We start from the raw sequence: 14,897 nt of genomic DNA, 5'->3' as shown, positions 1-14,897 counted from the left end.
GCAGAATGGATGGCTTTGAAGGAGGGGAAAGAGAAAAATGAATAGCAGCAAAGGAGCAAGGAATGGGTTGTATGGCAATGAAATGGAAAAGGAAGTGGGTCAAAGCTGCAAATGTTCACCCAGTGGGCAGGGAGGACAGAAGTTTAATGCAACAGAAGTTGTGCTGAGGAGAATGGGTAACAATGTGAACTGAGGAAATTAGAGAAGAAAAAGAGGGTGGAATTGTTCCATCTTTAAAACCTTTAATATGTTGGAACCAATTCTGGGTCCCAACCTCGGATGGCTCAGAGGTGTGCTGACAGGGGGAGTATTCTGGCTGGTGGGGGGTGGGGGATGGGTGCAACCAATTAAGAAGCCATCTGCGCATTGACTGTCCTCAACAGATTTTCAAAGTAGAAGTACAGGGCATTAAGGCCCATTTAAATGGAGGCCAGCAACCCTCACTATGAGATCAGTGGGAATGCTGCTGAGGGCCGGGCTGATGGAGCGGCAAAGAGGCACTCTGGCTGCCATTAGCATGTGTGGAGCAGATGAAAGGTTTACTGCAAATGGCAATCGGAAACATATGTCTCCACAACTCCTTCACTCAATGACAAGGCCGCTATATGGCCAGACTTGCAATTTATTGCCAGGGAGCTCTTCAACAGCCTCAAAAGTACTGTGGCTCCAACTTTTCTTTGTGAGGCCACCTCCTCCCACCTGCTGGGGAGCCAACACAGCGAGGGGGCCATCCACCACTTTTAAAATTCCAACTGCATCCAAAAATAGCAGTTAATTGCCCTTTTAAGTGCCTTGATTGGAAACCTGCTGCTACCAGGCAAGCATTTGCTGCCGCAGGTTGCCCACCTCTGGGATTATCCCCTGGAGCTGGAAATAGGTCAGGGGGCCAACCAATGAGCAGCGTTCCAAATTTTCACACCACCGCTCCGCCCCGCCCCCAAAGCCACATTGCTGGGGCTGATAAGGTTCCGCTCAGAGTGTCAGTTTGAATGTGAGAAGTGGAAGCAAAGTACCAGCTTGGTCTGAAAGGAGGGAAAGAAGAGTATCCGTTTGAATGAGGGGGCAGAAGAAGACTGAGAGGTTGAATTGAAAAAGCAGAGTGAGAAAAGTATTGCTATGATTTGGGAGTCCTAGAGCAAGAGAAAGTGGAAGTGCGATCCTCCTGATCTCCTACTTTAGCTCCCATTTTTAACAATTTTGTCATTTCTCAAGGAGATCCATTGATCTCCTAGAGAAGTCCCCAGGTGAAATTGGGGGAATTATTAGTTGAAAATCCAAATGCCTTTTTTTTTTAAGATTAAAATTGTCTCAATTATAAAGGGTTAAAAGTGAGTAAAATTAACGAGAAGCTAAAGTTTCTAAATTTAAAAATTCTAAAGTTTCCCTAGACAGATGTCCAAATTCTCAAGAAATGCACTACTCCTCTCTAATGTAAGTGAAAGAAGTTGATATATCTACAGCTTCAGTGAAAAAGCCCAAGAAACCACTCATTTTCACATGTCAGAGGTTTATACTCAGAGCCGCTCTTGAGCTGTTTGCCTCTGGAGCTGTTTCAGCTGTTTTGAAGCTGCTGGTCAGTTTTTGCTGCTTTCATTGCAAAGTACGTTTCTTGGGATTGCTGAATTTGAAACTGAGAGAAATGAAAGTGACATATAAACAGAAAATGCTGGGAATATGCAGCAGGTCAGGTAGTATTTGTGGAGAGAGAGAGACAAAGTTAATCTTTTAGGTCAATGAACTTGCTTCAGTTCTGACAAAGGGAATTGGCCTGAAACATTGGCCCACATTTTACAGTGGTAATGATAGCTAAACTGTCAGCAGAAATCCAGAAGTTGCTGTCAGTGATTCTATACATCTCCTGAGGGTGCGCTGTTAAGGTTCCCCCCAGGCTGCAATCAATGGGAAATCTCTGAATTGATGAAAACTTCCATTCATTTGCTGTTTGTCTTGCTGTAAAAACCCTTGTTAAAAGGGGTCCACCTGTGTTTTCAACACCGTATTAAGTTCATGATTTCTAATGAACACCCTCACCAGCCCTGAAAAGCTAACGTAATAATTGTAGAATGCCAAATTTCTCCATTATGATAAAATTGATTTTTTTCAAAGTTTATCTTCATTTTAGTTTCTATCTTAATCTAGTCATAATATTCATTTTGTTATCTTAAATTTTAAGTTAAAAGTAAAAGGATTCAGTGCCTTTAACTTCTTGGTTTGCTGTCAGTGAGAATACTGCAATGTAATTGGCTGTTCATCCTTCTTGCTGACATCACTGCTGCTACACGTCTAGAGAACGCCTTGACATCAGAAAAGTGGAAATCTGTGGCAGAGAGATTATTAAATTCTTGTGGTCACCACAGACAGAAATATCCAGACTCTTCTGGTTCTCTCTCCTGACAATACTGCCTGACCTGTTGAGTATTTCCAACATTTTCTGTTTTTATTTCAGATTTCCAACATCTGCAGTACATTGCTCTTGTAGGCCCTGGTGCCCTTAAGTAGAAACCTTGTGTGCCATTTAGATGGTAAGGCTCTAAAAGGAAAGAAAGTCTTCTACCGTGCCTTTTACGGTCTCAAGGTGTCTCAAACAAACAGCTTTACAACTATTTCATTGGCTGAAAGAGCTTTGGGACATCCTGAGGTCATGAAAGAAGCTAGATAAATAAAATGGTAAGTCTGTTCAGTGAAGTACTTTTGAAGTTTAGTCATTGTTGTAATGTAGAAAATGCAGTGGCCAATCCATGCACAGCAAAACCCCACAAACACAATGGGCTGAATTTTGTCGTCGGCGAGCATTTAAATCTTCAGGAAGGTGGGCCCGCAGTTAAATCAGCTGTCCACCCGCCGACCTGTCAATGGCCAATTGAGGCCATTGGAAGGATCATAAAAACAATTAAAGGACCTGCCCGTCCAACCTTAAGGTTGGTGGGCAGGCCAGGAGCCCCGGCGGGCAATAGAAAAAACATGAAACCTCATCCACCGGCGGGATGAGGTTTCATGTAGGGATTTAAAAGGTTGAATAAAGTTTTAGTGAAATTTATTAACATGTCCCATGTCATGTGACATTGTCACGTGAGGGGGACATGTTAAGGATTTTTTATTTTTTATTTTTAATGTTTATACAGCTACCAGCGATCTCCCTGAGGCAGCACTTAGCCTCAGGGAAATGTGCGCTTTTTCGTGCGCATGCGCGAAAGAGTGCACTCTCGCATTTAGGGAATCCCCCCCACCCACACAGGAAGTGTCACGCTGGGCGGACCTTAATTGGCCCGCCCACTTAATATGACGGCGGGGCCCGCTTCTCCGGCAGGGATTGGCTCCCCGCCCGCCAGAGATTGGGTCGGGCCCGCCCACCTGGTAGGCAGAAAATTCTGCCCAATGTGATAATGACAGAATAATATCATTGAGTGATGTTTATTGAGAGATAAATGATGACCAGGGAACTAGGGAGAACTCCCCTTCTCTTCTTCATAATAATGCCATCGGATCTTTAATGTTCACATGAGAGGATAGACAAAAGGATGTATCTCTGACATTGTAGCACCTCATTAGTACTGCATCTAGATTTTGTGCTCAAGACTCTGATATGGGACATGGACTCGTTACTCAAGAACCAGTCTTGCAGTCTCTAAAAATGTTAGGAACAGGGGGTCATGTCTTTGCAAGCAAGTTTCCTTCTGGCCAGTAAGCAGTGTAGATTCCATATATTTTGCAGTCTATCAACTACTGTTGTTGGCACCAATGTATATAATGCATTTTACTGCAAACTTTTAAGAAATGAACCAAATGAAACATCAAACATGACAAGCATCTAGGCAGGATTCCTCCTAACTCGATGCACAGTATACCTATTTCTAAAATTGTAACTATGGCAATATTATCAGATTCATCTCCGTCATTGGCTTGGCATTTGGGCTATTACCAGCCAATTCATAAGAAATAAAAATGCCGAAACAGACAATTTTACTGTTATGGGTGTGTGAGTGCCTGTTTATCCCTTGAAGCCCAGGAGAATAATTGAACAGGTGCAACTTGTGGCAGAACAGTAGTTACATTATAATTAAATATTCTCAAGGAGTGTGTTATTCCATATTGCCTAAGCAAATAAAATATATATTTTAGTACTACTAGTGCTGACTTATGTATAAAATATTACTTGAGATTTGGTCTTTTCATTTTAATGAAAACCTGTCCTTTCACAGTTGATATGAATATTGTACATTTGAGCAGCAGGTTGAGGATTTTCATCATAAACCTTTGCCGATACTGTTCATTGTTCAATTATAGTGGTCAGTTTTCAAATTGTTATTCACTAAATACCTGGGTTTAATTAGTATTGATAGTCTCATTTATACAAACCCCATGCAGGCGCTCAGTTTGATGTTAATCCAGCTCCGAATCAAATTAACTTTTTTGTAAAAGAAAAATATGATCTTTACTGGTTTACACATAGATGTAATTATACATTTTGTTTACACAGTATTTACAAAAGCATAAAAAGGTTACCAGAACTGAGCGATTATAACTATCAGGAAAGACTGAACAGGGTCTTTTCTCTAGAAAAGTGAAGGCTGAGGGGTATCTTAAGAGATCTTTAAGGGCTAGAATTTGTTATCAAAATAACAGTGAGTTAAAGGTGCACTCCTTTATTAGTGTAAATAACCCAGCAATTAGTGGCAAGGAAAAGATAGGTCATGTGACGCAAATCACCACAAATTGCTGAATGATTTGCATGCTCCACTGTTAGCCTTGTGAAAATCAGGGAGAGAAGTTTCTCCCCGTCGGGCAGGCTGGGTGGAAGCGGATGCAGGTGGGTGCGTAACTAATCGTTGTCTGCGATCGGGTCCGCGCCACCATTTTATGTGGATGAGCCAATTGAGGCCCTCCCAGCGTGACACGCCCCCGGAAGCACTGAGTGGGGGGAGAAGGGAGAGTCGGGGCATGCGTGCGAAAGAGTGCAGAAATCTCCCTGAGGCAGCTCCGTGCCTCAGGGAGATTACTTTGATGTTGAAAAATTTAAATTAAAAAAAAGTTATTCAGACATGTCCCCTCATGTGACAGTGTCACATGAACTGGGACATGTCAATGAATTGTAATAAAAATTTTTATTAAACTTATACACCCTTCATGAAATCTCATCCCACCCGTGGATGAGGTGCCTTAACAAACGCAAAGGCTGCCTGGGCTCTTTGCCTGCCTGCCAACCTTAAGGTTGGACGGGCAGCCCTGTTAATTGTGACAATTGGTTTGTAAATGGCCTTACAGGCCTTTGACAGTTCAGCGGGCGTGCAGCCGACTCCGGCGCGTGCTCACCAAATTGAAGATCGGAATGACTTGCGATGATGTCGGGACGCACGCCCGACATCACCATGCATCATTTTACACATTGGTGAGCGGGTCCCGCCCCCGCATGCTGACCAGAAGATTCAGACCCAGAGCTCACTGCCAATCTTCCTATGTGCACCAAGAAATTGCTGCATTTCTGCTGTAAAAGTGAATTGAATTCACTGCAGAAAATTAGGATTGATATTTTGTGGTGTAAGGGTACTTGATAAAATATATGTTATTGGAATGGCACTCAACCTTTGAGACCCAAAAGGGAACAATTAAATTGCAGAGTTGCACTACTGCAGGTAGTAAATTGTTCTTCGAAGTTTTCAACATATTAAAAGTTGACTTTTTTTCACTTTCCCTTTCTGTCTTTTTTCTTTCTCTCTTAAGCCTTTCTATATCTAATTTGACTCTAAATCACCCTATTTCCTTCTCCATCATTAACTCTGTTTCTTTCAATTTCATTGGTTAAGAAGATAGACTATTGTCCAGTCATTCACCAAGCTCCCAGAGTGTTTAGTTACTATCAAGGAGTATGGAAGACTTGGCTTTGTTCAGAGCTTGGAGTTGATCATTTCCAGTGGTGGTCAACTCCATGGCAACACTCGTAAGAGCCAGCTGTGATACAGCATCAGATGGCCAATGTCTCAGCTTTCATGGCAGCACAACCAGAAGCCACACAAGTCTGAGTGAGTGGAATCTCAGACTAAAGCTCAGTTAACTGCTGTGCAGGTTCAAACTACTACCATCATTGCTGCAGATAGTGCCCAAAGAAGCTTCCAGGCTCTCCTAGCAATCTGTCCTTTAGCAGATTACTGAGATTTCTGAGAACTGCCCCGAGGGAGTGACAGTGGCCCCATGCAGCACAAACCTGCTGTCCTCTCTCAATGTGACAGCATTCATCCTCCTACCACTGCTGCTCCACCAATGATCTTGTTGCTGCCTGCCAACCAGCCAACCCGGACCACTGCCACCCATGCTGAAATACTGCAGTCCAAAGTTGAGCCTTCTAGAGCCAGAGCAGCATTGAAGACATCCTGCTAGGCCACTGAATGTCAGCAGCCTTTTGGCAGCTATGCTGGAGCCACTGGGGTGGCACTGGGACAGGCAAATGGAAGACAGACACTAAGGAAATGCACAAGGGTGATTAGTTGCACAAGGATGATTAGGTTATTTTGTATGGGATTTGAATGGCTTGTTTGATAAAGTTGATCTGGAATGTTTGTTTTGTGGTAACTTTAATTTCAGCATTGCAACATAGGAGCACAGGAACAGTGAAGTTAGGAGCATGAGTTGGCCATTCAGCCCTTCGAGCCTGCTCCAACAGTCAATGTCGTGACTTATCTGATTGTGTCTCAACTCCACTTTGTTGTCAACCCCCCCCCCCCAACCATCTGCAACCCCCCCCATAATAGTTGACTCCCTTGTCTATCAAAAGTCTGCCTTGAATAAATTCAATAACCCAGCCTCCACTGCTTTCTGGGGAAGAGGCTTCCACGTACTTTGTGTGAAAAAAATTCTCCCCATCTCCATCTTAAATGGTAGACCTCTTTTATTCTTAAACTGTGTCCCCTGGTTCTAGTCTCTCCACAAATGGAAACATCCTTGCGGTATCCACCCTATCAAATCCGCTCAGGATCTTATATGTTTCAATTACCTCTCATTCTTCTAAAGTCCAATGGGTATAGCCCCAACATGCCCAACCTTTCTTCATAAGATAAGCCTCTCATCCCAGGAATGAATTGAGTGAACCTCCCTGGCCTAGAGGACACTAAGCTGTGAGACTATTGTTGAGTGGGGAATTAAGGTTGTATTCACTGCTACCAAAGTCCGATGAGCCAATTACAAACAACCTGACCAGAAAGGGGATGTATGGGTTTCCTCTTCCCTTCCTCTTCTGCTCACTGCACAGTTGATGGCAAGGATCATAATGGTGAGATTGTCAAGATGCAGAAGATCATGATGAATCATGACTTACAGTCTGGAGAGTACACAGGGCTCTTCCAGAGTGGTCCAAGCAGCTAAGCAGCTGCTTGAGGGCACCATTTTTTTTTTATTCGTTCATGGGATATGGGTGTTGCTGCCCTGGCCAGCATTTATTACCCTTCCCTAATTGCCCTTGTTCAGAGGGCATTTAAAAGTCAACCACATTGTTGTGGGTATGGAGTCACATTAGGCCAGACCATTTTCCTTCCCTAAAGGGCATTAGTGAACCAGATGAGATTTTACAACAACTGGTTTACAACAAATGGTTTCATGATCATCAAATTCCACTATCTGCCATGGCAGGATTTGAACCTGGGTCCCCAGAGCATTCCCCTGGGTCTCTGGATTACTAGACCAGCAATAATACCACTATTCTATTGCCTCCCCATATATAGGGATGCTGCCTACTTGTGTTTGCGTTGAGCACTGAAATCATAAGCCAGGTTGTCAGCATGTAGATGTTGTTATCCTATAGTCACCCTCTGGGACCTTCGTGGTGGTTCAGATGCTGATGGTACAGCGAACTGACACAGAATAAAGGCATCATGACTGCTTCCTTTATTCCTCCTCATCTCTGTCTTAAAAAGTAGACCTCTTATTCTTAAACTGTGTCCCCTGGTTCTAGTCTCTTCCACAAATGGAAACATCCTTAAAGTATCCACTCTACCAAATCCCCTCAAGATCATTGGGCATTGCTCTGCATGATGTACTGAGTTTGGCCGCAAATCAGTTGGACATTCAGGAAATGGAACCCTTTGCAGTTGTGTACAACTCTGAATTTAAATAAGGTGTCCGCAAAGCAACATGTGTGCAGTCAATGGCACCCTGCACCATGGCAACGTCTGCTGTCCTGGCAAAGCCATGCATACATTCCCCTGCTTCGCTAAAGGCAATGCACTCCCCTCTCTTTGCATACCATGCATCAGTCATCTCTCTTATATAACAGTACTAGCAAACTTCAAAATGTTGGAAATGTCACCTGCTCAAGCCTGGAAAGAACCCAAAATAAAGAAGTTTATGGACACAGTCACCATCACAGCCACTGGCTATACATACGAAATAGGAGCAGAAGTAGGCCACTCGGTACCCCGAGCCTACTCCATTAGTCAATAAGATCCTGGCTGATATGTGTTTTGAATTCCACATATCATCTACCCCCAATAACCTTTGATTCCCTAACAAGGCTCTATCTACCTCTGCCTTAAAAATATTCAATGACCTCTCCTCCACTGCCTTCAGAGGTAGAGAGTTCCAAAGTCGCACAACCCTCTGAGAGGAAAAAAATTCTCCTCATCTCTGTCCTAAAAGGGCAACCCCTAATTTTAAAACAGTGCCCCTTAATTCTGAACTGACCCACAAGAGGAAATGTCCTTTCCACATCCACCTTGTCAGTACCGTTCAGGATCTTATATACTTCAATCAAGTTACCCCTCGCTCTTCTAAACTCCAGTGGAAACAAGCCAGCCTGTCTAACCTTTCCTCATCAGACAACCCGCTCATTCCAGGGATCAATCTAGTAAACCTCCTTTGAACTGCCTCCAATGCATTTACATCCTTCCTTAGATAAGGAGACCAAAAACTGCACATACTATTGGAGATGTGGTCTCGCCAATGCCCTGTATAACTGACCATAACGTCCTAGCTTTTATGTTCAGTTCCTCTTGCAATTAAGGATAGCATTCCATTAGCCTTCTTCATTACTTGCTGTACCTGCATACTAACTTTTTGTGACTGATGCACTAGAACACCTAGATCCCTTTACACCTCAGAATTCTGCAGCCATTCTCTGCTTAAGTAACAGTCTGACCTTTTATTCTTCCTGCCAAAGCCTAGATTTCATCACAGCTACCCCTGTTTTCCACCGCTGAAGAAACACAGGGAATATGGGAGAGGTCCTGCCAAAATCCCTCTCCTAATATCTATGTGCACTTCCATCATTGGATAACAATCAAAAACCCTAAGCAATTTCCCCAGCCAAACTCTGAGGCATTAAGGTCAGTTGTTATGTTCCTCCTCTTCTTCAACAGAGATCAATGGATCACCCTGGGATCTCCCCATTCTGTACAGCATGTCCACTCACTGGCTAAATGTATTGAGCCAATGGACTCAACTAATCCTGAGGGGTCTTGATAGGGTGGATGTGGAGAGGATGTTTCCCCTTGTGGGAAGATCTAGAACTAGGGGTCACTATTTAAAAATAAGGGGTCGCCCATTTAAGACAGGAAAATGAGGAGAATTTTTTTCTCTCAGAGGGTCATGAGTCTTTGGAACTGTTTTTCTCAAAAGGCAGTGGAAGCAATGTCTGAATAATTTTAAGGTTAAGGTAGATAGAACCTTGATAAGCAAGGGGATGAAAGGTTATTGGGGATAGGTGGGAATGTGGGGTTGAGGTTACAGTCAGATCGGCCAAGATCATATTGAATGGCGGAGCAGGCTCGAAGGGTCGAGTAGCCTCCTGCTCCTAATTTGTATATAACTCTGTATTTCTTAAAATGGAATTAGACAGTAAGGCATTAAATCAGGAGCAGAATTGTCCTGTGTGTAGTAGTGGGCGATGTTTTACCCGCCATCCGCGAAGGCAGGTTTTCACACCGTATCATCCCAAACCCGCCACATTATTTATGCATTCTCAGGAAACATGTCATTTCCATGGCGGGTGGGATCCAGTTTGCCTGCCACACTGTCACCTCGCTGCTTCATCAGGCCAGGCACCACATTTAAAGTACAGCCACGTTCAGTGCTTCCAGCCCAGGACTACAGCATGATGGCCCCGAAAGGCAAAAAGGCTGAAAATTTTGAGTGCCCTTTGAATGCCGTGGAGGCCCGCTGTGAAGTTCTCTACCCCCACTCTGGCTGCAGGAGAGGCAGCAAGATTACCACTTCGGCTTGGTAGGTGAGAACAGCGGTGGTCAGTGCCAATGCTGCACAGAAGAGGTTGGCCATCCAATGCAGATAGAGGATGAATGATCTCATCTGTGCAGCTAGGGTAAGGCAATCATCTCATCACCCTAAACTCTCACACTCAAGCCCCTCATACATTCACTGGCATCTCACTCACTGCCAGCTCAAGGGACATCACCGCCCATTCTCACACACACACCTTCGCATCTCCATCTGGCCTCATCTCCTCTGGAGACTGCCTCCTCAGCCCTCACCATCTTGAGGCCACTTGCACAGATCAACATGTGCCCCCACACACACCCTATAAAAAGAGACATAATTGGTTAAAATAGCCGAGAAATTACCCTTTATCCCGCAGAGATGATGTGCCCCCGCCTGCCCTCACCAAGTTTCCAGGTGCATCTCCGGTAATAAAAATATGAATAAACATATTTTTGAAAGCGGCGTTAAACATAGCGTCGCTTCAAACCAGGACTCAAGGTTTCATCTCGAGTTTCTTTTCCAAACCTTTACACTCATAGTTTGATAAAAATGGAATTTGATCATGTGGAGTTGTATTCTCAAAGTATCTACTTTGTGATGTGTTGGTTTCCGAAATATTCCGCCAGCAAAAACCTGGTTACTGTAAATGCAACCTTTAACAAACAATATTGGCACAGACAGGTTGAGGCAAGTTGTTAACGTAATTCATAACATCTAAATGCAGTGCAGTACAGTGTAGTGTTGATTAAGTTTCTGTCACCAATGTCAGTTCGGGCAAGGTTTTCATGTATGATTCTTGATAAGCGTTCTCTGATTCTCTTCCCATTTTCAGATTTACATTCATGGCCTTTGGAAAACCCGCCGTCTTATGTTTTTCCCTCTGCTTCTTGCAAAGTGCGTTGCTAACCACTAGAGGGGAGGAGACTGCTGGTCCCCTCAACTACTACACCATTGAGATAGACGAGGGAGAGGACGTAGCCAGAGACGTGGCTAAAAGGAATGGGTTAGAGTACGTCCTGCCGGTCAGTGCAACTGTTTTCAATATTGTATAACACTTAAACGAATTTCTATATATATATTTTTTATTTTTTCAGTGTTATTGTGATAATAATTTGCAGAAGAAAGGTATTTCATACAGCTGGTAGTGCAGCCAAAAGCCACTGCTGTGAAAAGAGACATTGAGGGTGAAGGAAGATACTTGCACAGTTTAGGTTATTTAAACAAAAAAAATAACAGATTTCAAGTTGTTAGTCTTTTTCTGCATGCCTTTAAATGTTTTCCTTATCACACTAATCGTCTCATGAATTTTATGAGTATCCTAGAAATTGCAAGCGTTTTAATGGAAATGTGCATGAAATTTGAAATACATTTCTCTTAAAAAAAATAAGATAGATATGAAACCAGTTTGGATAATTCCCCTGAAGATAAATGCATGGTGCTCCTTTTAGTGTTTGGGGAAATGGTGACAATTATTGAGATGCAGTTCATGTGGCCAGAGCATAGTGCTCACATTCTCAATAAAATGAAACAGCTGTCTCCTTTATTTTCTGCTCTGTTACTTTAAGAAGTTGAAACTATGAATAGGGAGAAAAGGAAGCATGCATATTAAGTATCTCTGCTTCTTTTTTAGGTTTTATGTCTTTTTGTTAAGAAGTGGGTGTACCAGCATATGATCTCACTATTTGCTTGTAACTTTTATGTTTTTTTTTTCCTTTATTGTGGACCATACTTGAAATGTAAAAAAACCCATATATTTAGATAATTGATTGTCAGTTTATGCCAATACTTAAAAAAATAATTTTGAACAATTGGAAATCAACTGGAGGAATGTAAATATTATTGACATTTTATGATTCAAATCTAAATTATTAAACTAAGTTGTCAAATTTTACCTATAGAAATGCAATTGTAGCATTTCTATATGTCTGATTTTGTTATTTAAGGCAAGAGATGCCACGGATAGTTAACCTTTTTGGACACTGCAAGTTCAACCTGTGTTGGTTATTTCATTGAGCTTGTCATTTCTGCTCCCAGAAGGTTAACATGCTAAACAAAAATCTAGCTGCAAGCTGGTAGGAATGACTCTTTGTGTTGCTAATTATCCCACTGCATAATTATTAATATCACGAGTGGGAACAGGAAACAAGCAGACACCAAATAGTTGAGAATCCTATGATTCTGGCAGGAAGCTAGCCTGCATTAATAAAATGTGCCTGTGCCATTATCACAGTAGATAGAAGTGTTCCTTGTTAAGGATCATTTATTAACTGAGATCATCTTTTAGTTCGCCTTGGGGTAATGACTAATGTCAATGGCAAATTTCACAGTTGTCTAGAGAAATGAATTAAATTTGCAATAAAAAGCCCTTTGGCTTGTTGTACATGTTCATTTATTGGAGTAGTTGAACTAGAAGAACTGTAAGGCAACCAAGAACACCGGCTTAATTTTCCTTATGTATAATAGTGACCTTTTAGCTCTATGTTGGAACAATACATAATATGAACTGGCGAATAGAATTTAAAGTCCAATCTAGTAGTGGCTCCAGGTGTGGAGTGCCAGAGACATGTAGCATGCAGTTCTTTGCTAATACGGTCCATTTTTTAAGTTTTCTCTGGGGGAGGGGGGTTGGTAGAAAGTGTTACAGCTGTGAAGCAACAGGATTTTTAATTTTTACTTCATGATAATGACCAGTCATTATTTAATTTTATGAAAGTGTAATAAACACTTCAAATATATGAGCTTGCTGTGTGTTAGGGTGAACAAATTCCTTGCTTATATTAGTGTAATATAGCTACAATAAAACTGCTGATAGTGACAATTTGTGATTTACCACATTACAAGTTGTTTCAAAATTCTACCTGAATCGCTGTTTCAGAGGAGTACAAGTTTCCAATGCTTTCAATGAAACGGACAGTAAAGGCAGAAAGTGTATTTATTGTTTCACAGCTCCAGCTCACATTGTTACCACCAATCCAGTCCTTTTGAGTCCTGGCTAAAGCTTATTTAGTTTGTCAATAGTTGTAATTAGATCAGGATTTATAACAACATGACCAATTTAGAATATTTTGATTTATTCACTCATTCTGTAAAAAATACTCAATGTAATATAGTCAAAACTTCCTATGTTTGGGAAAAAAATAGCAAAATGATCTATTACAAGAAAACATTTATGAATGAAACATTAGTCTTTTTAACATGCATTAAACTGAGATCTGTGAATGGGGATAATAGATTGAGTGCATTCAATGCATTGAGTGGTATTATAATTGAGGCAGATGATGGACTTGTATCAAGATTAAATGGTTAAGGCAGTGCCTGGACTAAAAATTCCACAAAATGAGACTGAATGGAATGTACTTTCTATGTTGGAATTTTATGATTAGATTTGCTTTGCTTAGGTTAGGAATGAAGAAAAAAGGCAGTTGACCAGTGTAGTAACTCATTATTGGAGGTTTCACTAATAAGAGACCACAATCACTAATAGCTTTATGCTGCACTGCTGAAAATGTATTTTTGTTGTTTTGGTAATTATTTTTGAATGAGACTAATGAGAAATAATTTTGTATATTTGAGCTATTAATCTTACTCTTAAATAAATATATTTTGCCCACTTCACAACAAATAATTAGAAAAGGTTCACATCTCAGTATGAATGATTAGCATAAAGGTCATTAAATCCTCAAAGCATAATGATTGTCTTTTCCCTACAGCAGAATAACAGAACTCAAATTTAGCAAGGTCAAAGGGTAGATTGCCTCTAAAATTTCACACTGCTCCAGTAGGCTTTCACCAGGTGCAGAGTTTGCCTCAGGCTATATTTTTCCATGTTTACCTTATACTGTAGTGTGAGTAATGGACAAGAGTATATGCTTTTATACCATAGTTTTTTCTTCAAAAATTGTGTATCATTCAAAATATATAATAGATTAGTTCAATGAGAAATATGGTAGTGTCAGTACACACTTTACATTTCTGATCAAACTTGTTAGGTTTCATGTCTGGGAAGAATTGTATCTGAAGCAATTAATGAAGTTAACAGAACTGGAACAGCACTGAACCACATCACCAGACATTAAAATTCACCCGTCTGACTTCTACTGAGTAACAAATTTCAATTTAATACAAGTAAAAGAGTAGATAACATAAGGTCTTTAAAAGATAATGAGAAACCAACATTAAAGTTCAAATAAATAAAGTTTATACGTTCTGTGCAGTATTTATTGCATCTAAACAATGGGTACCTGTGTAGTGAATTTAAATGTAGATGTGGTGGGTATTACTAACTGCTGGAGTGATTGATTTTTTTTCTCCTGTATTTGAATTCTGGAACGTTCTTTAATGTAAGGTAATCCCAAACAGCATTGAATTACCCAATTACTTTAAACAATTAGCACAGTAAGAAAACAAATTACCTTAGGGCCTGAATCATTTCAATACTGGAATGCATAAAAGTACAATTCTTAACATCAGTTAGGAAAAGACATTCTAAAATGCCACACACATGTAATGCCCTGAATTAATTATCATGCTGTTGTTATCATTGCTGAATCTTATTAGTATAGTTTGAAATATAACATCCGATCCTTGTTATAGTATTGGCTTCTGTTTCCCAATACTGAGAAGCATCAATCAGAAACCACACAGAAAAGGTGCACCAAACACAAGGATACTTTAAGTCTCACTGCCTCTTATTTTGCTTT

The 14,897-nt window shown here is 41.1% G+C and overlaps 1 protein-coding gene across 2 annotated transcripts in view; it reads left to right on the top strand.

Annotated features, from left to right (window-relative positions):
- The window catches only part of LOC144682828 (PC3-like endoprotease variant B), an 898,333-nt gene that overhangs the window by 120,591 nt on the left and 762,845 nt on the right, over positions 1-14,897 (top strand). For both annotated transcript variants that reach the window (XM_078545597.1, XM_078545598.1), the window contains exon 2: positions 11,030-11,219. In XM_078545597.1, coding sequence (XP_078401723.1) covers positions 11,030-11,219 — 190 coding nt within the window. The remainder of the gene's footprint in view (positions 1-11,029; positions 11,220-14,897) is intronic.

This window comes from Cetorhinus maximus, chromosome 7 (genome assembly GCF_964194155.1).
Source record: "Cetorhinus maximus chromosome 7, sCetMax3.hap1.1, whole genome shotgun sequence".
NCBI lineage: Eukaryota > Metazoa > Chordata > Chondrichthyes > Lamniformes > Cetorhinidae > Cetorhinus > Cetorhinus maximus.
This window is presented reverse-complemented; position numbering and strand designations above follow the sequence as displayed.